Here is a 12,622-nt window from a genome sequence, read left to right as displayed (position 1 = left end):
TGGCCCTCAGAGCCGTGATGGTTGCCTGCGATGATGGCGAGGGCACCTGGACCACCTCCAACCACTTGGAGTATGAATCCACTAGTATGAGTAGAGTCCGCCCATGGAAGGGGCCAGCAAAGTCCATATGCAGTCTTGACCAGGGGGTTTTGGTGGATTCCCATGGTTGCACCGGGCCACGTGGGGGGTCAGGCCTTGACACCTGGCATGTCGGGCACCTTTTAACCCAAGCCTCAATTTCTGCATCAAGGCCGGGCCACCAGACATAGCTTCGTGCGAGAGCCTTCATGCGGACTATGCCCAAGTGTGCCTCGTGCAGGGCTCTAAGCACTTGGTCTTGCAAGGGTTTGGGGATGACGACTCTGTTGCCCCATAGTAGGCAGCCTTTGTGGGTGGATAGTTCGTCTTTCCGGGCTGCAAACGGAGTAAATTCCGGCCCAGTCGAGCCCTTGGGCCACCCCCTCCCCACCCAGTCCAAGACACGGGAGAGGACTGGATCACGAGCAGAGCGGGCAGCAACGTCGCGGGTGAGCAATGGCCTGTCCGGAAGCATGTCCATCAGTAGGATCTGATGAGCCGGGGCTGGATCGGGATCCACGTCAGGCAAGGGCAAACGGCTCAGGGCGTCAGCATGGCCCATTGCCTTGCCCGGGCGATGCACTAGGGTGTAAGTGTAGCCGGCTAGAAAAATGGACCAACGGAGGACCCGTGGGGACAACACCTGAGGGGTCTGCCGGTCTGATGCAAAGAGGCCCAAGAGGGGTTTGTGGTCCGTATAGAGGGTAAAGGGCCGGCCGTAGATGTAATCATGAAATTTTTTGACGCCGGCCACAACTGCCAACCCTTCTTTGTCAATTTGGGCGTAGTTCCGCTCCGCCGACGAGAGGGTCCGCGAGTAGTACGCGATAGGGACTTCGGTCCCATCAGGGAGTCGGTGGCCCAGAACTGCCCCCACGCCATAAGGGGATGCGTCGCATGCAAGGACCAAGGGCAGGGTCTCGTCGAAATGGGCAAGGACGGAGTTGGACATCAGGAGGCCCTTGATATCCTGGAAGGCTTTAGCGTGCTGGCGGCCCCACGCCCAGGGTCGGTTCTTGTCTAGAAGCCGGTGCAGGGGTTCGGCCACCGCTGCCTTGTGGGGGAGAAAAGCATGATAAAAGTTTAGGAGGCCGAGGAAGGCCTGGAGTTCTTGCTTGTTGGTGGGCGCTGGAGCATCTCTGATGGCACGCAGCTTGGCGTCGGAGGGGTGGACCCCCTGGGCATCGATGGAGAACCCCAGGAATTCCACCCGATCCACGCCCAGGAGGCACTTCTCCCGTTTGACCTTGAGGCCGGCTGTTTCAAAACGTTGTAGGACTCCTCTAAGGCGGGTGGCGAATTCTTCAGGCGAGGCTGCAGCGATCAGCACATCATCGAAGAATGGAGTGACTCCGGGAAGTCCTTTTAAAAGAGAGTCCATGAGTTCCTGGAACAACCCCGGAGCCACACTCACGCCAAATTGCAACCGCTTTACTCTAAAGGCCCCCCGGTGGGTCACAATTGTTTGGGCGTTGGCCGTGGCCTCATCCACCGGCAGCTGTTGGTAAGCTTGGGCCAAGTCCAACTTGCCAAAAATTTTTGCGCCGGCTAGGGTGGCTAAAACGTGGCTGACGATGGGCACAGGGTATGCGTGGGCCTGAAGAGCCTTGTTGAGGGTGCACTTATAGTCTGCACAAATCCGCACTTCCCCACTGGGCTTGACTGGAGTCACGATGGGCGTTTCCCAGGCTGCGTGGGTGACAGGCTCTAGTATTCCCTGTGCAATCAGTTTATCCAGTTCCTCCTCAATTTTAGGCTTGAGCGCGAATGGAACTCGCCGCGCTTTAAGCCTAATAGGCCGCACTGTGGGGTCGAGGTGTAGTGTAACCGGGGGACCCGTGTAGCAGCCCAAGGTGCCATCGAAAACAGCCGGGAACTCTTCGCAAACCTTGTTAAAGTCCACTCCGACAGTCTTATTGACCCCCCTGATCTCTATTCCCAGGGGCTTGAACCAGTCGAGACCCAAAAGGTTTGTAAGGTGGTTCTTGACCACTAGCACTTGTAGCTGGCCCTTGAACCCCTTGTATTCGACTGGGACCGGGCCCACTCCCAAGATAGGCACCTTATTCTTCTGGAAGTCCACTAAGGTAAACCCTGGGTCCCTGAGACGAGGCCTCAGCCTGGTGGGGATTTTAAAAAATGTCTCTGCCGCTATAATAGATGATGCTGACCCAGAGTCCACCTCCATTTGGCAGGGCACCCCCCCGATCTCTACATTGACCCGGATTTTGGAGGGCCTGACTGGCGAGGGTAGGTACTGTACCGGGTATTGGTGGGCGTGGAGAGCATCGGTCTCGAAGTCTGGCTGGCCTTCGGAGTGCGCAGATCTTTGCGGGATGCGTGCTCGTGATGTGGATCTGCAGGCGCAGGCGATGTGGCCTTCCTTGCTGCAGAGTTGACAGGTGGCATTCCGGAATCGGCAGGTCTTTCGCTCATGCTGGCCCCCGCAGCTTGCACATGCAGGTGGTGTCTTGTGTCTCATGCCCTGTGGGGTATGGGTGGTCTTCCTTCCTGCTGAACGATAGCCGGTTTGTAGAGCTTTGTCCTTGTCTGAGTCCTCTGTAGATGGTTCAGGGTTGATCTGGTGTGCCGCAGCCTGTCTTGTCAGCCGTGGCCCTGCTGATCTGCCCTTCTCCCAGCTGGTGGCCACATCGATTGCCTTTGTTAGGTCGCACTCGGAGAGGGACAGGAGTTTCTGTACTAGTTTTTCGTCCCTCAAGCCCCATACAAACTGGTCGAGAAGGGCTTCGTTGAGGTCTGCGAAACTGCATCGGCTTGCCACCCGGCGCAGGCTTGTCAAGAACGCCATCGTGGTTTCGCTTGCCTTCTGTGTCCTTTGTCGGAAGTCCCAGTGCCGGGTGAGCTTGGTTGGCTGGGGCTGGAAATACTTCTCCAGAGCGCTGATGATGTCGTCCACCGGCGTCTCTGAGAGCTTCCTGGGTTGGAGAAGAGCCCTGGCTAAGTCCACGGTCTCCGTGCCACACGTACTGATAAGCAGAGCTCTCTGCATGGTAGTCTCTGTAATCTTCCGGAAGGTCAGGTATGACTGGAAGCCTTCGACCCACGAGTCCCACAGCTCGGGGCGATCGATGCTAAAGGGCTGCAGGAGGTTGGCTGGAGCCTCCATTCTTGGCAGCGTGTCTGGGCGGCTTGCGAGATGGGGTGTGCGCAGAGCGGAGGTGGGGACCCAGATGGCTTGGATTTAGCCACCTTTCCGTGTTCCTGGTTCTGTTGCTGGTTCTTACTGGCATCCCATCCTCGTCGCCAGTGTAAAGTACTGGGGTCGGCGCAGTAAGAGACCAGAGTCGGAGAGTGATTTCAGCAAGCTTTACTTCAGGAACACCAACACAACTGAGCTCTATTCAAACCTCCCGCTCCTTTTATACAATTCTTGCCCCCTTCTGATTGGACCTTAACTATGTACATGGATTGGCTATTTACAGAGGCCTAAGGGCCTATCAGGGTACAGTATGAGCCTAGATGTTGATTGGCTACTTATGTTTCAATCCTTCCCCTGATTGGGCACGCTTAGGCCTTCTCTGGAACCCTGGTGTGGAGTACAAGCTTGGCTTGTTCAGCTTCCCTCCAAAAGTAACAGTTCTCCATTTGAACCTAGGACACAACAGGGGTATAAGCTTTTGAGAAAGGTTATATACTCCCATCCCAATCTTGTTGGGTTTTAAGGTGCCTATAGTGTCAAATCTAATCCTTAGATAGTGGGTTTCTCTGTGAAAGGAAATATAATGGTAGTTTAGATTCCCTGGAAGACCTCTCGCCCAACTCTACAGCTATTCCTCTGATGTATGCAACCGTACGCTGGGCTGCACTATGGGTGTGATATAGGTGGACCCTTTCTAGTGTCCTGTGTGTGCCTTTGAGCATGCCCAGAATCCTCTGCAAAGCACAGTGATTTTGTGGCAGAGATTCTGCAGTACTACAGCATGATGATGATGATGATGATGATGATATTGGATTTATATCCCGCCCTCCACTCCAAAGAGCCTCAGAGCAGCTCACAATCTCCTTTACCTTCCTCCCCCACAACAGACACCCTGTGAGGTGGGTGGGGCTGAGAGGGCTCTCACAGCAGCTGCCCTTTCAAGGACAACCTCTGCCAGAGCTATGGTTGACCCAAGGCCATTCCAGCAGGTGCAAGTGGAGGAGTGGGGAATCAAACCCGGTTCTCCCAGATAAGAGTCCGCACACTTAACCACTACACCCAACTGGCTCTCCAACACTATGTGGAAAAGGCTCCTTAGCAGCAGAATATTTGAAACAACTGTTTTAGGCTCTAACAACAGAGTTATTTTCTGAAGTTACTCCTATATTAAAAGGTCTGCAGGCTATTCAGTGGGAGATATACAGATGAAATGTATGTGACTAGGATCCAAAAAGCTGCTTTAAGCACAGCCGATGTCCTTTGCATACCAAATGCTTTTATTTTTTTCAGAAGTAGACTGTTGTGCCACATCACAATTTGCTTTCGAGAGTCTCTTTAATTTCAAGGGATAAAGAGCAGGTTTGGGTTCTCTGGCATATGTATGCATATATATGAAACTCATCTCAGGACCATAAGGAGGCTTTGCAGTGCAATCCTAAACGCAATCACACTATTCTAAGTTCACTGACCTCAATGGTCTTAAAAGAGTGTAACTTTTCTTAGGATTGCACTGATAACCTTGTTATTCTCCTCCCATGAAACTCAGGTCTCTTCTCTCACTTCCTAGTGCATAGCACATTGCCATTGAAAATGAGAGGAACTTCAAGAACACTTTGCTTTACGGTATCCGTAAAGCAAAGAAAAGAAACCAAACATTTCATGGTTCCCTTCTGTGAATCTAAGCAGTAGTGTGGATCCTGAATAGAAAGTCCATTAAAATGCACCCTACGGCAACAGCTATTGCATTTGAAACCTGTCCCCCCAATATTAAAAGTCTATGAGCTCTTCAAATGTGGCTCATAATTGGAATAGATACCAATTAAGTGCACCATGATAACAAATGCCTTTCACAACCGAAATCAAGGTTTTCGCCATTCTTCCATACCTACTGCTCCAACAAGACACATGATGAACAGCAGTCCCACACAAAAGAATATGTCAACATTCATTCGCCTTTCTATTTTGCTGCGTTTATAACGAGGACCGCTGTTATTTAACATGACTTTGGTTTCATGGCCTTCAAGACAAAAAATGGAAGACACAAGCATATGGATTTAGTTTCACAGGAATTTCTGGGAGTGAGATACATTCAGATACGTTTATGGTTATCTACAGGTTGGTTCCCCGTGTCCGTGATGTCAGATTCATGATTTCTAAGCAGTTTTGGGAAAGTTCTTTCATAAACAGACAGATAAAAAACCCTTGATTTTAATGTAGACCACATGTCACAACTTTGGTAGTAAAGTATATCTCCCAGCTAGATCTGGAAAGGTTTGTATTGAATGAATCTGTAAATGGCAAGACAGCGTTTAATAAGGGGAAGACTTACCCAAATGAAGAACACAAAAAAGTAGCACAAACTCTGGCAATTCATACGGAAAGTTACAAACAAGCAAGCCAAGAAGGAATTCTTAAAGAAAAATGGCTGAAGTTATGCAAACTAATAATAACAAAATATTTAAACACAAGCAGACTGGAATAAACATTTAGATGACAAATTGGAAAAGGAGAACTAGATGAAAACATTGTAGAGAAGGCAAATGAAGCCTTTGCATTTATCCTCACTGCAGGGAATGGTGGAGAGATACACCTACTTGAATCATTTTGTTAGGGAGGCTATGGATCTTAAGAACTATGTCAGTAAGAAACTAATTGACCAATAATTCAAAGTACTGGATGGCATGCCACCATGAGTTCTTCTGTTATCTTGCCGTTAAAACTGGACTCCTTATTAGAGCACTGGAAGTAGGCCAAAAGAACACCAGTCTTTAAAAAATATTTTTTTGGGGAGAAGAGCTGTGGCCCAGTAGGAGTACAACTGCTTTGTGTGCGGTAGGTTGTAAGAAAGATTCAGTTCCTGCCATCTCCAGTTAAAAGCATCATGTAGTAGGTTATGTGAAAGAACTCAACCTGAGACCTTGAGAGTCATGCCCAGTCAGAGCAGACGACAATGAGCTTGACAAACCAATGATGTGACTCAGTGTGAGGCTTCATGTCACCCAGAGAGGATCCATGAAATTATAGACCTTTTAGCTTAGCAGACAAATTGACAGACAGCATTATGAAGGTTCATACAGATGCATATTATGGCAATTATGAGGCCCCTTTGTTAGCAAGCTCAACATGTTGTTTAAATATGCATTCTTTACTTCTGCATCAGCCTCAAGGGAAACTGAGTCTGTGAGTTTACAGCAGAACTCAGCTGTGCAGTGCTGATTGGTGTTACTAACTGCCCTCCCTTTCCCCTCCTCAAGCAATTTTTTGAAGAATAAAAATGATCCAGCTTTTATTTCTTTAACAAGGGGGATGTATATGCATTGAAATGAATAAGTATACACATGGGTCATTAAAAAAGATGATAGCCTGGTTGACAGTGTGGGAGTGAGGCAAACCTGATACATCTCTCAGAATCGTTAATGCGGGGGCGGGGGGGAAGGAGGTGGTGGTGGGGGACTTACACTGCTACAGGAAACTCAGGCCGTTTTCTCACTGAGCTTACCTCGGAGCGACGTCCCTCTTCACCGCGCAGCGTTTGCGCGGATTTCCCACCAACTGCTCCGAGGCTGCTCCGAGTAACCAAGTAGAGTCGCGGCTTTTGCGTCGCTAACGTAAGCTGGTTTTTAGCGGTTTCCATTTGCGTCGCAAAAGGTCGGGAACTTCCTGGTTCCTCGGAGCAGCCTCGGAGCAGTTGGTGGGAAATCTGCGCAGACGCTGCGCGGTGAAGAGGGACGTCGCTCCGAGGTAAGCTCAGTGGGAAAACGGCCTAACTTTTATCAAGTTCAGAGGCAACTGACATGAACATCGAATTTGCTTCCTGACATTAGACTGTTCTGTGAACTTACATACCTTTTCCAGTAGTGTACTGCTCATTGAAATGCACTGACCAGATCACAAGAGATATGGGGAATGGAGGCATTATAAAGCCTGCTATAGCTTGTCTGTCTTTATTGCAGGAGATTTCTGAGAAAGCCCCACCGTTTTGAAACACTCTTACATGAGGCATCCCACTCTTGTAAAGTCAGCAAAGTCAATGATTTTGTTTTAACACCTGAAAATGGTGGAAGCACACACCTTTTTGTGCAATGAACATCAGCTTGAAAAGACCTAAGTACTTAAATGTGTCAGAATCTAATTAGATGGCCGACTGATTCTTAAGTACACTTTACTATTTCACAGCAGCCAAACTGACTTAATGAGAAGCTACCACGCACTTTCTGTGTGAACATAAAGCAAGCCAACATGTCAGATGCAGCCGTGAGTACTTTTAATGTTATTTAGCTTTTCCCAAAGTGGATCTGAAGTACCAACAAAACAGCAGGACAAAAAGAAAATGTGTAGAAAATTGGAATCAAATTGCTACAGTTTCAACCGATGAGTGTTTGAAGTTCTAACCATGAGACATGAAAGGGAAACCAGACTTTATTCTGTACCCCTCACTGTGCTCTTTGAGCTCTTTGCTTCCCCTTGCTACAAACATGGCCACCACAGTGCTATGAACTTGTATCAAATGACAGCCCCAGCACCAAAGATCTAAGATGCAAATGGACAATTTTGTAGAGCTCTATTAAAAAAGAATATCCTTAATGGATTTCTCTAACTCCTCCCCAGTATTCCTAAAAGTATAGCCCTGAAGCCAAGAGTTGTCATTTAAGAAGAAGAAGATTTGCAGATTTATACCCCACACTTCTCTCTGAATCAGCGACTCAAAGTGGCTCACAATCTCCCATATCTTCTCCCACCACAACAGACACCCTGTGAGGTGGGTGGGGCTGGAGAGGGCTCTCACAGCAGCTGCCCTTTCAAGGACAACCTCTGCAATAGCTATGGCTGACCCAAGGCCATCTCAGCAGGTGCAAGTGGAGGAGTGGGGAATCAAACCCGGTTCTCCCAGATAAGAGTCCACACACTTAACCACTACACCAAAGACAAAGATAGCAGAGGATGGCAAAGGCTCTTTTCTTAATGATAGTCTTGATCATTCTTTCTTGAGGAAGTCTAAATTGCAGCTTGATAACATGCTGACATCTCAGTCCTAAGAGCTTATTCAGCATAGCCCATTAATTTCAATAATGTTTATTTCCAAGCAAAGAGACTGAGGGTGATAGCCATATGCGCACAAATTTGATGAAATGATCAGAAACGTGCAATAAACCACCCAGGTCTGAAGCTCCTTCTATACGCATGTACTCTATATAAGTAGCTTCTCCTTGTGGTGCCATCTGTCATCCATATAGGACAACCATCTGGAACAGATCATATTCTCCTTCCTTTGGCCTGTTTCTGATTGTTCTCGGCTGCATCCACATATTGCTGGATATTGTGCTACTGTGCTACAGGAGTACAATGAATCCATTTGTGAATGATTGCTATAGTGGAGTGATTGTATATTACCCAGTGGTGAGTGGGTGCAGGCCTTGACTGAGTGTTGCTGGGATACCGAGTTTACCTGACAGATTGATGGGTGTACCAGATTTGGGCTTCCACTTTGCTTAACAATTTCCTAACTATAATGTTCACCAGTATGCTGCAGCTTTGGTTTGCATGGACTTCAAAAATTTGTCAGTAGGAACAACACACAAAAGGAAAACTATCATTACCTGCATAGATAACCATTCCTATTGCCACTTCTGTGTTCCTCACTGTGCAGCCACGAAGAAGAAGGCTGTCTCTGTTAAAACCAACGCGTGTGAAATCAGGCTTCTCCCTGTAAAAGAGAATGGGAATTTCCTTTCCTTTCTTGGTCTCTTGACATTTACATACCCATTATAAGACCAATTTATGTGAGAACAAGCTGCTCTGTACAAGAGTGCTTTTCTTGTGTTCTCTTAAAAATATGCATCATGCTTCCAAGGACATAGTCATACTCCTGCTTCGTCAAGGGTGGAATGTGCTTTGGTTTCTAAGCATGCAGCAGTTTTGTGCCAGTGAGAAACGAACACAGCACACCCCACCTTTACAAGATATAAATCTCTAGGTTACTGTGGCCTTGACAATATCATGGTGTTCATTTTTAAAGCTCAGAATCTGTTTTTTTCCCCCCCAATCACTTGCCTTTTGTTTGTCAATAACTTTCAAGTACTGTTGTTTTTCAATAACCCAGCTATCAAACTGGGTTTGCAAAGATTCCAGGTTGTGTGAATTATTATAGAGTCTTCTCACTTACGTGTGGCAGCTGCCCCGTTGCAGGGAGGTGGGTCAGAGACTGTCCCTTTAAGAGAGCGACCGGCTGAAATGCAGCCTGCTCTTCCAGCCGCCTCCCCCGCAGGTGCTCTTGTTGTCTGTCTCCATTTTGCAGGTGGGACTCCAACACAGAGGCTTCCGTGTGTGCCGCTCCACCGCCCCCCCATTCTCTCAGCAGCTTCTGCCCGCCGCTCGGAGCGGAGCCCCGCTCAAGGTGAGACTGCCCAGCGTGCATCAGGGAAACTGTTGCACTCTGTTCCAGAAAAATAAAGTCTGAGCTGTGCCCTCTGTTGTCTCTCCTGCTTGGCATATGCTGCACGTTCCCGGGGCAACCCCCCCCCCCCGACAGTGACCTCTCCAAGGGAGTGCCTGGGAGGGTGGGTAGACTTGGTTCTTGGGGGCAGGGAATGGGCTATGAGCTGCCATGCTGCCTCCCGCGTGGCTGAACAGGGGAGGGGGGGTGCTGCCCCTCAGCCTGCCCAGGCTGACAGCCTAACTGACCACACAGGGCTGCTGTGTGCTGGGCACTTGGGGGGGGGGAGTTGCTGAAGTGGATGCATGCCCAGCAGCTTGCACCCAGGGGAGGTGTTCCTTGCACATAGCAGGGGGCGGCAGCAGGACAAGGGGGGGGGCTCCGGGTGGTGGTGGTGGTGTCTTTTGGACTTGGTCTGGCTGCTCCCAGGCACACATTCCAGCCACTGTCTAGGACAGGGAATTCCTGCACTTGGCACTTCCTGCTTGTCCGCACATGCCCCTGGCAGCCAGCCTGCCATTGGCAGAGTGTCTGGCAGTGGGAGGGAGTGGGGGGATTGATGGCCTCTCAGGCATGGGCTTTCCGCCCCCTCGCCCAGTCACGTGCAACGGGCTGGCCAATCCCATGGTCCTGTGTGAGCCTGCGCCTCCCCCACCTCTGCCTCGGCAGTGGGCCAATGGCGTGTGCCTGGGTGGAATCACCATGGTGATGAGTTCTCTCTCTCTCATTGGGTCCCTCTTCCCTCTCCCAGCGTGGCATACCGTCTCCCCTTTGGAAGCCAATGAGCAGCGCCATAGATCAGCCCACGCCAGAGCGGCCACCCGCCACGTATGTCTGGATTGGGCTGCCCCTCTCTTAGCCTAACCTACCTCTGAGTAAAGTCAGAGTCCAATAGCAACTTTAGGACAAACAAAGTTTTATTCAAGGTATGAGCTTTTGTGTGTGCACACACATACTTCTTTAGATAGGAAGAAATGGAAGAAAATCATTCAAATTTATAGACCGGACAGAAAAGAAAAACAGTGTGTAACACGATGTAGACGTTTTGAGATAAACCAGGAACAACAAGCCAAGTGTCCAGAGTCAACAGCTGTATGGATCCTATAAAGGGAACCAATGTTTGAAGCAACACATATGTCAAAATAGGAGATAAGTGTGTAAGTTAATCTTTTCTAATTGTGGGAAAGTTAAATGAGATTCCTACAATTAGAAAAAGATTCTCTTATGCACTACACACTTATACCAGGTATGAGAGAGCACTACAGTTATTAGCTTATTTAATGGCTTGATGTTATATCTAGGCATGGGCATGAACTGGCAGATGGACAAAATACATTATAAATTTTGACCAGTCCATGGTCCATGAAGTGACTCCATGGACGTTTTCCCACAGAGCTTACCACGAAGTGACGTCCCTCTTCACCGCGCAGCGTCTGCGTGGATTTCCCACCAACTGCTCCGTAGAACCAGTTTACGTTAGCGACGCAAAAGCCGCGGCTCTTCCTGGTTCTGCGGAGCAGTTGGTGGGAAATCCGCGCAGACGCTGCGCGGTGAAGAGGGATGTCGCTCCGCGGTAAGCTCTGTGGGAAAACGCGCCATGTCTCCACTGTCACAAGTGTTCACAAATTTTTAGTGCAGTCTGTGGAGGTCCATGGCAGTTCATGAGCAAAGACAGACTGGTGTCAATCAATTAAGCTGAAGTGCCGGGCCTTTTGCATCGCAAACGTAAACCGCTAAAAACCAGTTTATGTTAGCGATCCAAAAGCCGCAGCTCTTCCTGGTTCTGCGGAGCAGTTGGTGGGAAATCCGCGCAGATGCTGCGCGGTGAAGAGGGATGTCACTCCGCGGTAAGCTCTGTGGGAAAACGTCCCATGTCTCCACTGTCGCAAGTGTTCACAAATTTTTAGTGCAGTCTGTGGAGGTCCGTGGCAGTTCATAAGCAAAGACAGAGTGGTGCCAATCAATTAAGCTGATTACAAATCTCCAAGGCAACAGTGGCAGCAGAATTCTCTAGCCTTGGAAACACCAATAGAAGCCTTCCAAAATTTAAAAGGCACTGCTGACTGCCAATAAAAGACTTCCCATTGTGGTCTATGGGCTCAGACCTCCTGAAGGTCAACTTCCCTCTGCTGGGTCATCCCACTCTGGACCTGCCAGAGGAAGATCCAGGCCTCCCTGTGTTGTCCCCCTGAGTGTCCGCTCTCCCCAGCAAACTCTGCCTCTCAGCAAACATCCACATCTACAAAGAGCTGCTTATACAAGTAAGCCTCTGTTTCCCATGCCCCACCAAGTCTCTTGGCAAGGTCTCAACTTGGGTTCGACTTTGCCTCTCTCTCTCTCCCTCCCTCCCTATCTTTCCCTGTCCTATTTATTTTATTTTATTTATTATATTTATATCCTGCCCTCCCCTGATGGGCTCAGGGTGGCTCACAACAGTTAAAATACACAAAGTTTAAAAAGTTTTTAAAAATGTCCTACATAAAAATGTCTTTTAAAATGTTTTTTAAAATGTCCTACATTGCTTGGAGGTATGGGCTTGGGTGTCACCAATATGCAGATGACACCCAGCTCTATCTGTTAATGGATGGCCGGCCTGGCTGCGTCCCAGGGAATTTGGACCTGGCACTGCAGGCCATGGCAACCTGGTTAAGGCTGAGTGGGCTGAAGCTGAATCCAGCAAAGACAGAAGTCCTTTGCGTGGGCCAGGGCGCTCTGGGGAGAGAAATACCTCTCCCGGTTTTTGATGGGGCGCCGCTGAAAGTGGCGCGCCGGGTCAGGAGCTTGGGAGTCCTACTGGAGCTTTCACTATCAATGGAGGCCCAGATAGCAGCCACTGCTAAGTCAGCCTTCTTTCATTTAAGGTGGGCAAGGCAGTTGGCCCCCTTCCTAGAACGCCAGGACCTAGCAACAGTGATTCAAGCAACAGTCACCTCAAGACTGGATTACTGTAA

The 12,622-nt window shown here is 49.2% G+C and overlaps 1 protein-coding gene across 1 annotated transcript in view; it reads right to left on the bottom strand.

Moving 5' to 3' along the window:
* ATP10B (ATPase phospholipid transporting 10B (putative)) overlaps window positions 1-12,622 on the bottom strand; it is a 115,066-nt gene that overhangs the window by 64,384 nt on the left and 38,060 nt on the right. The window contains exons 4-5 of the mRNA XM_060240639.1: window positions 8,836-8,942; window positions 5,124-5,255 (exon numbers count right to left, since the gene is read on the bottom strand). Coding sequence (XP_060096622.1) covers window positions 5,124-5,255; window positions 8,836-8,942 — 239 coding nt within the window. The remainder of the gene's footprint in view (window positions 1-5,123; window positions 5,256-8,835; window positions 8,943-12,622) is intronic.

This window comes from Heteronotia binoei, chromosome 5, assembly GCF_032191835.1.
Source record: "Heteronotia binoei isolate CCM8104 ecotype False Entrance Well chromosome 5, APGP_CSIRO_Hbin_v1, whole genome shotgun sequence".
In the NCBI taxonomy this organism is placed as follows: domain Eukaryota; kingdom Metazoa; phylum Chordata; class Lepidosauria; order Squamata; family Gekkonidae; genus Heteronotia; species Heteronotia binoei.
This window is presented reverse-complemented; position numbering and strand designations above follow the sequence as displayed.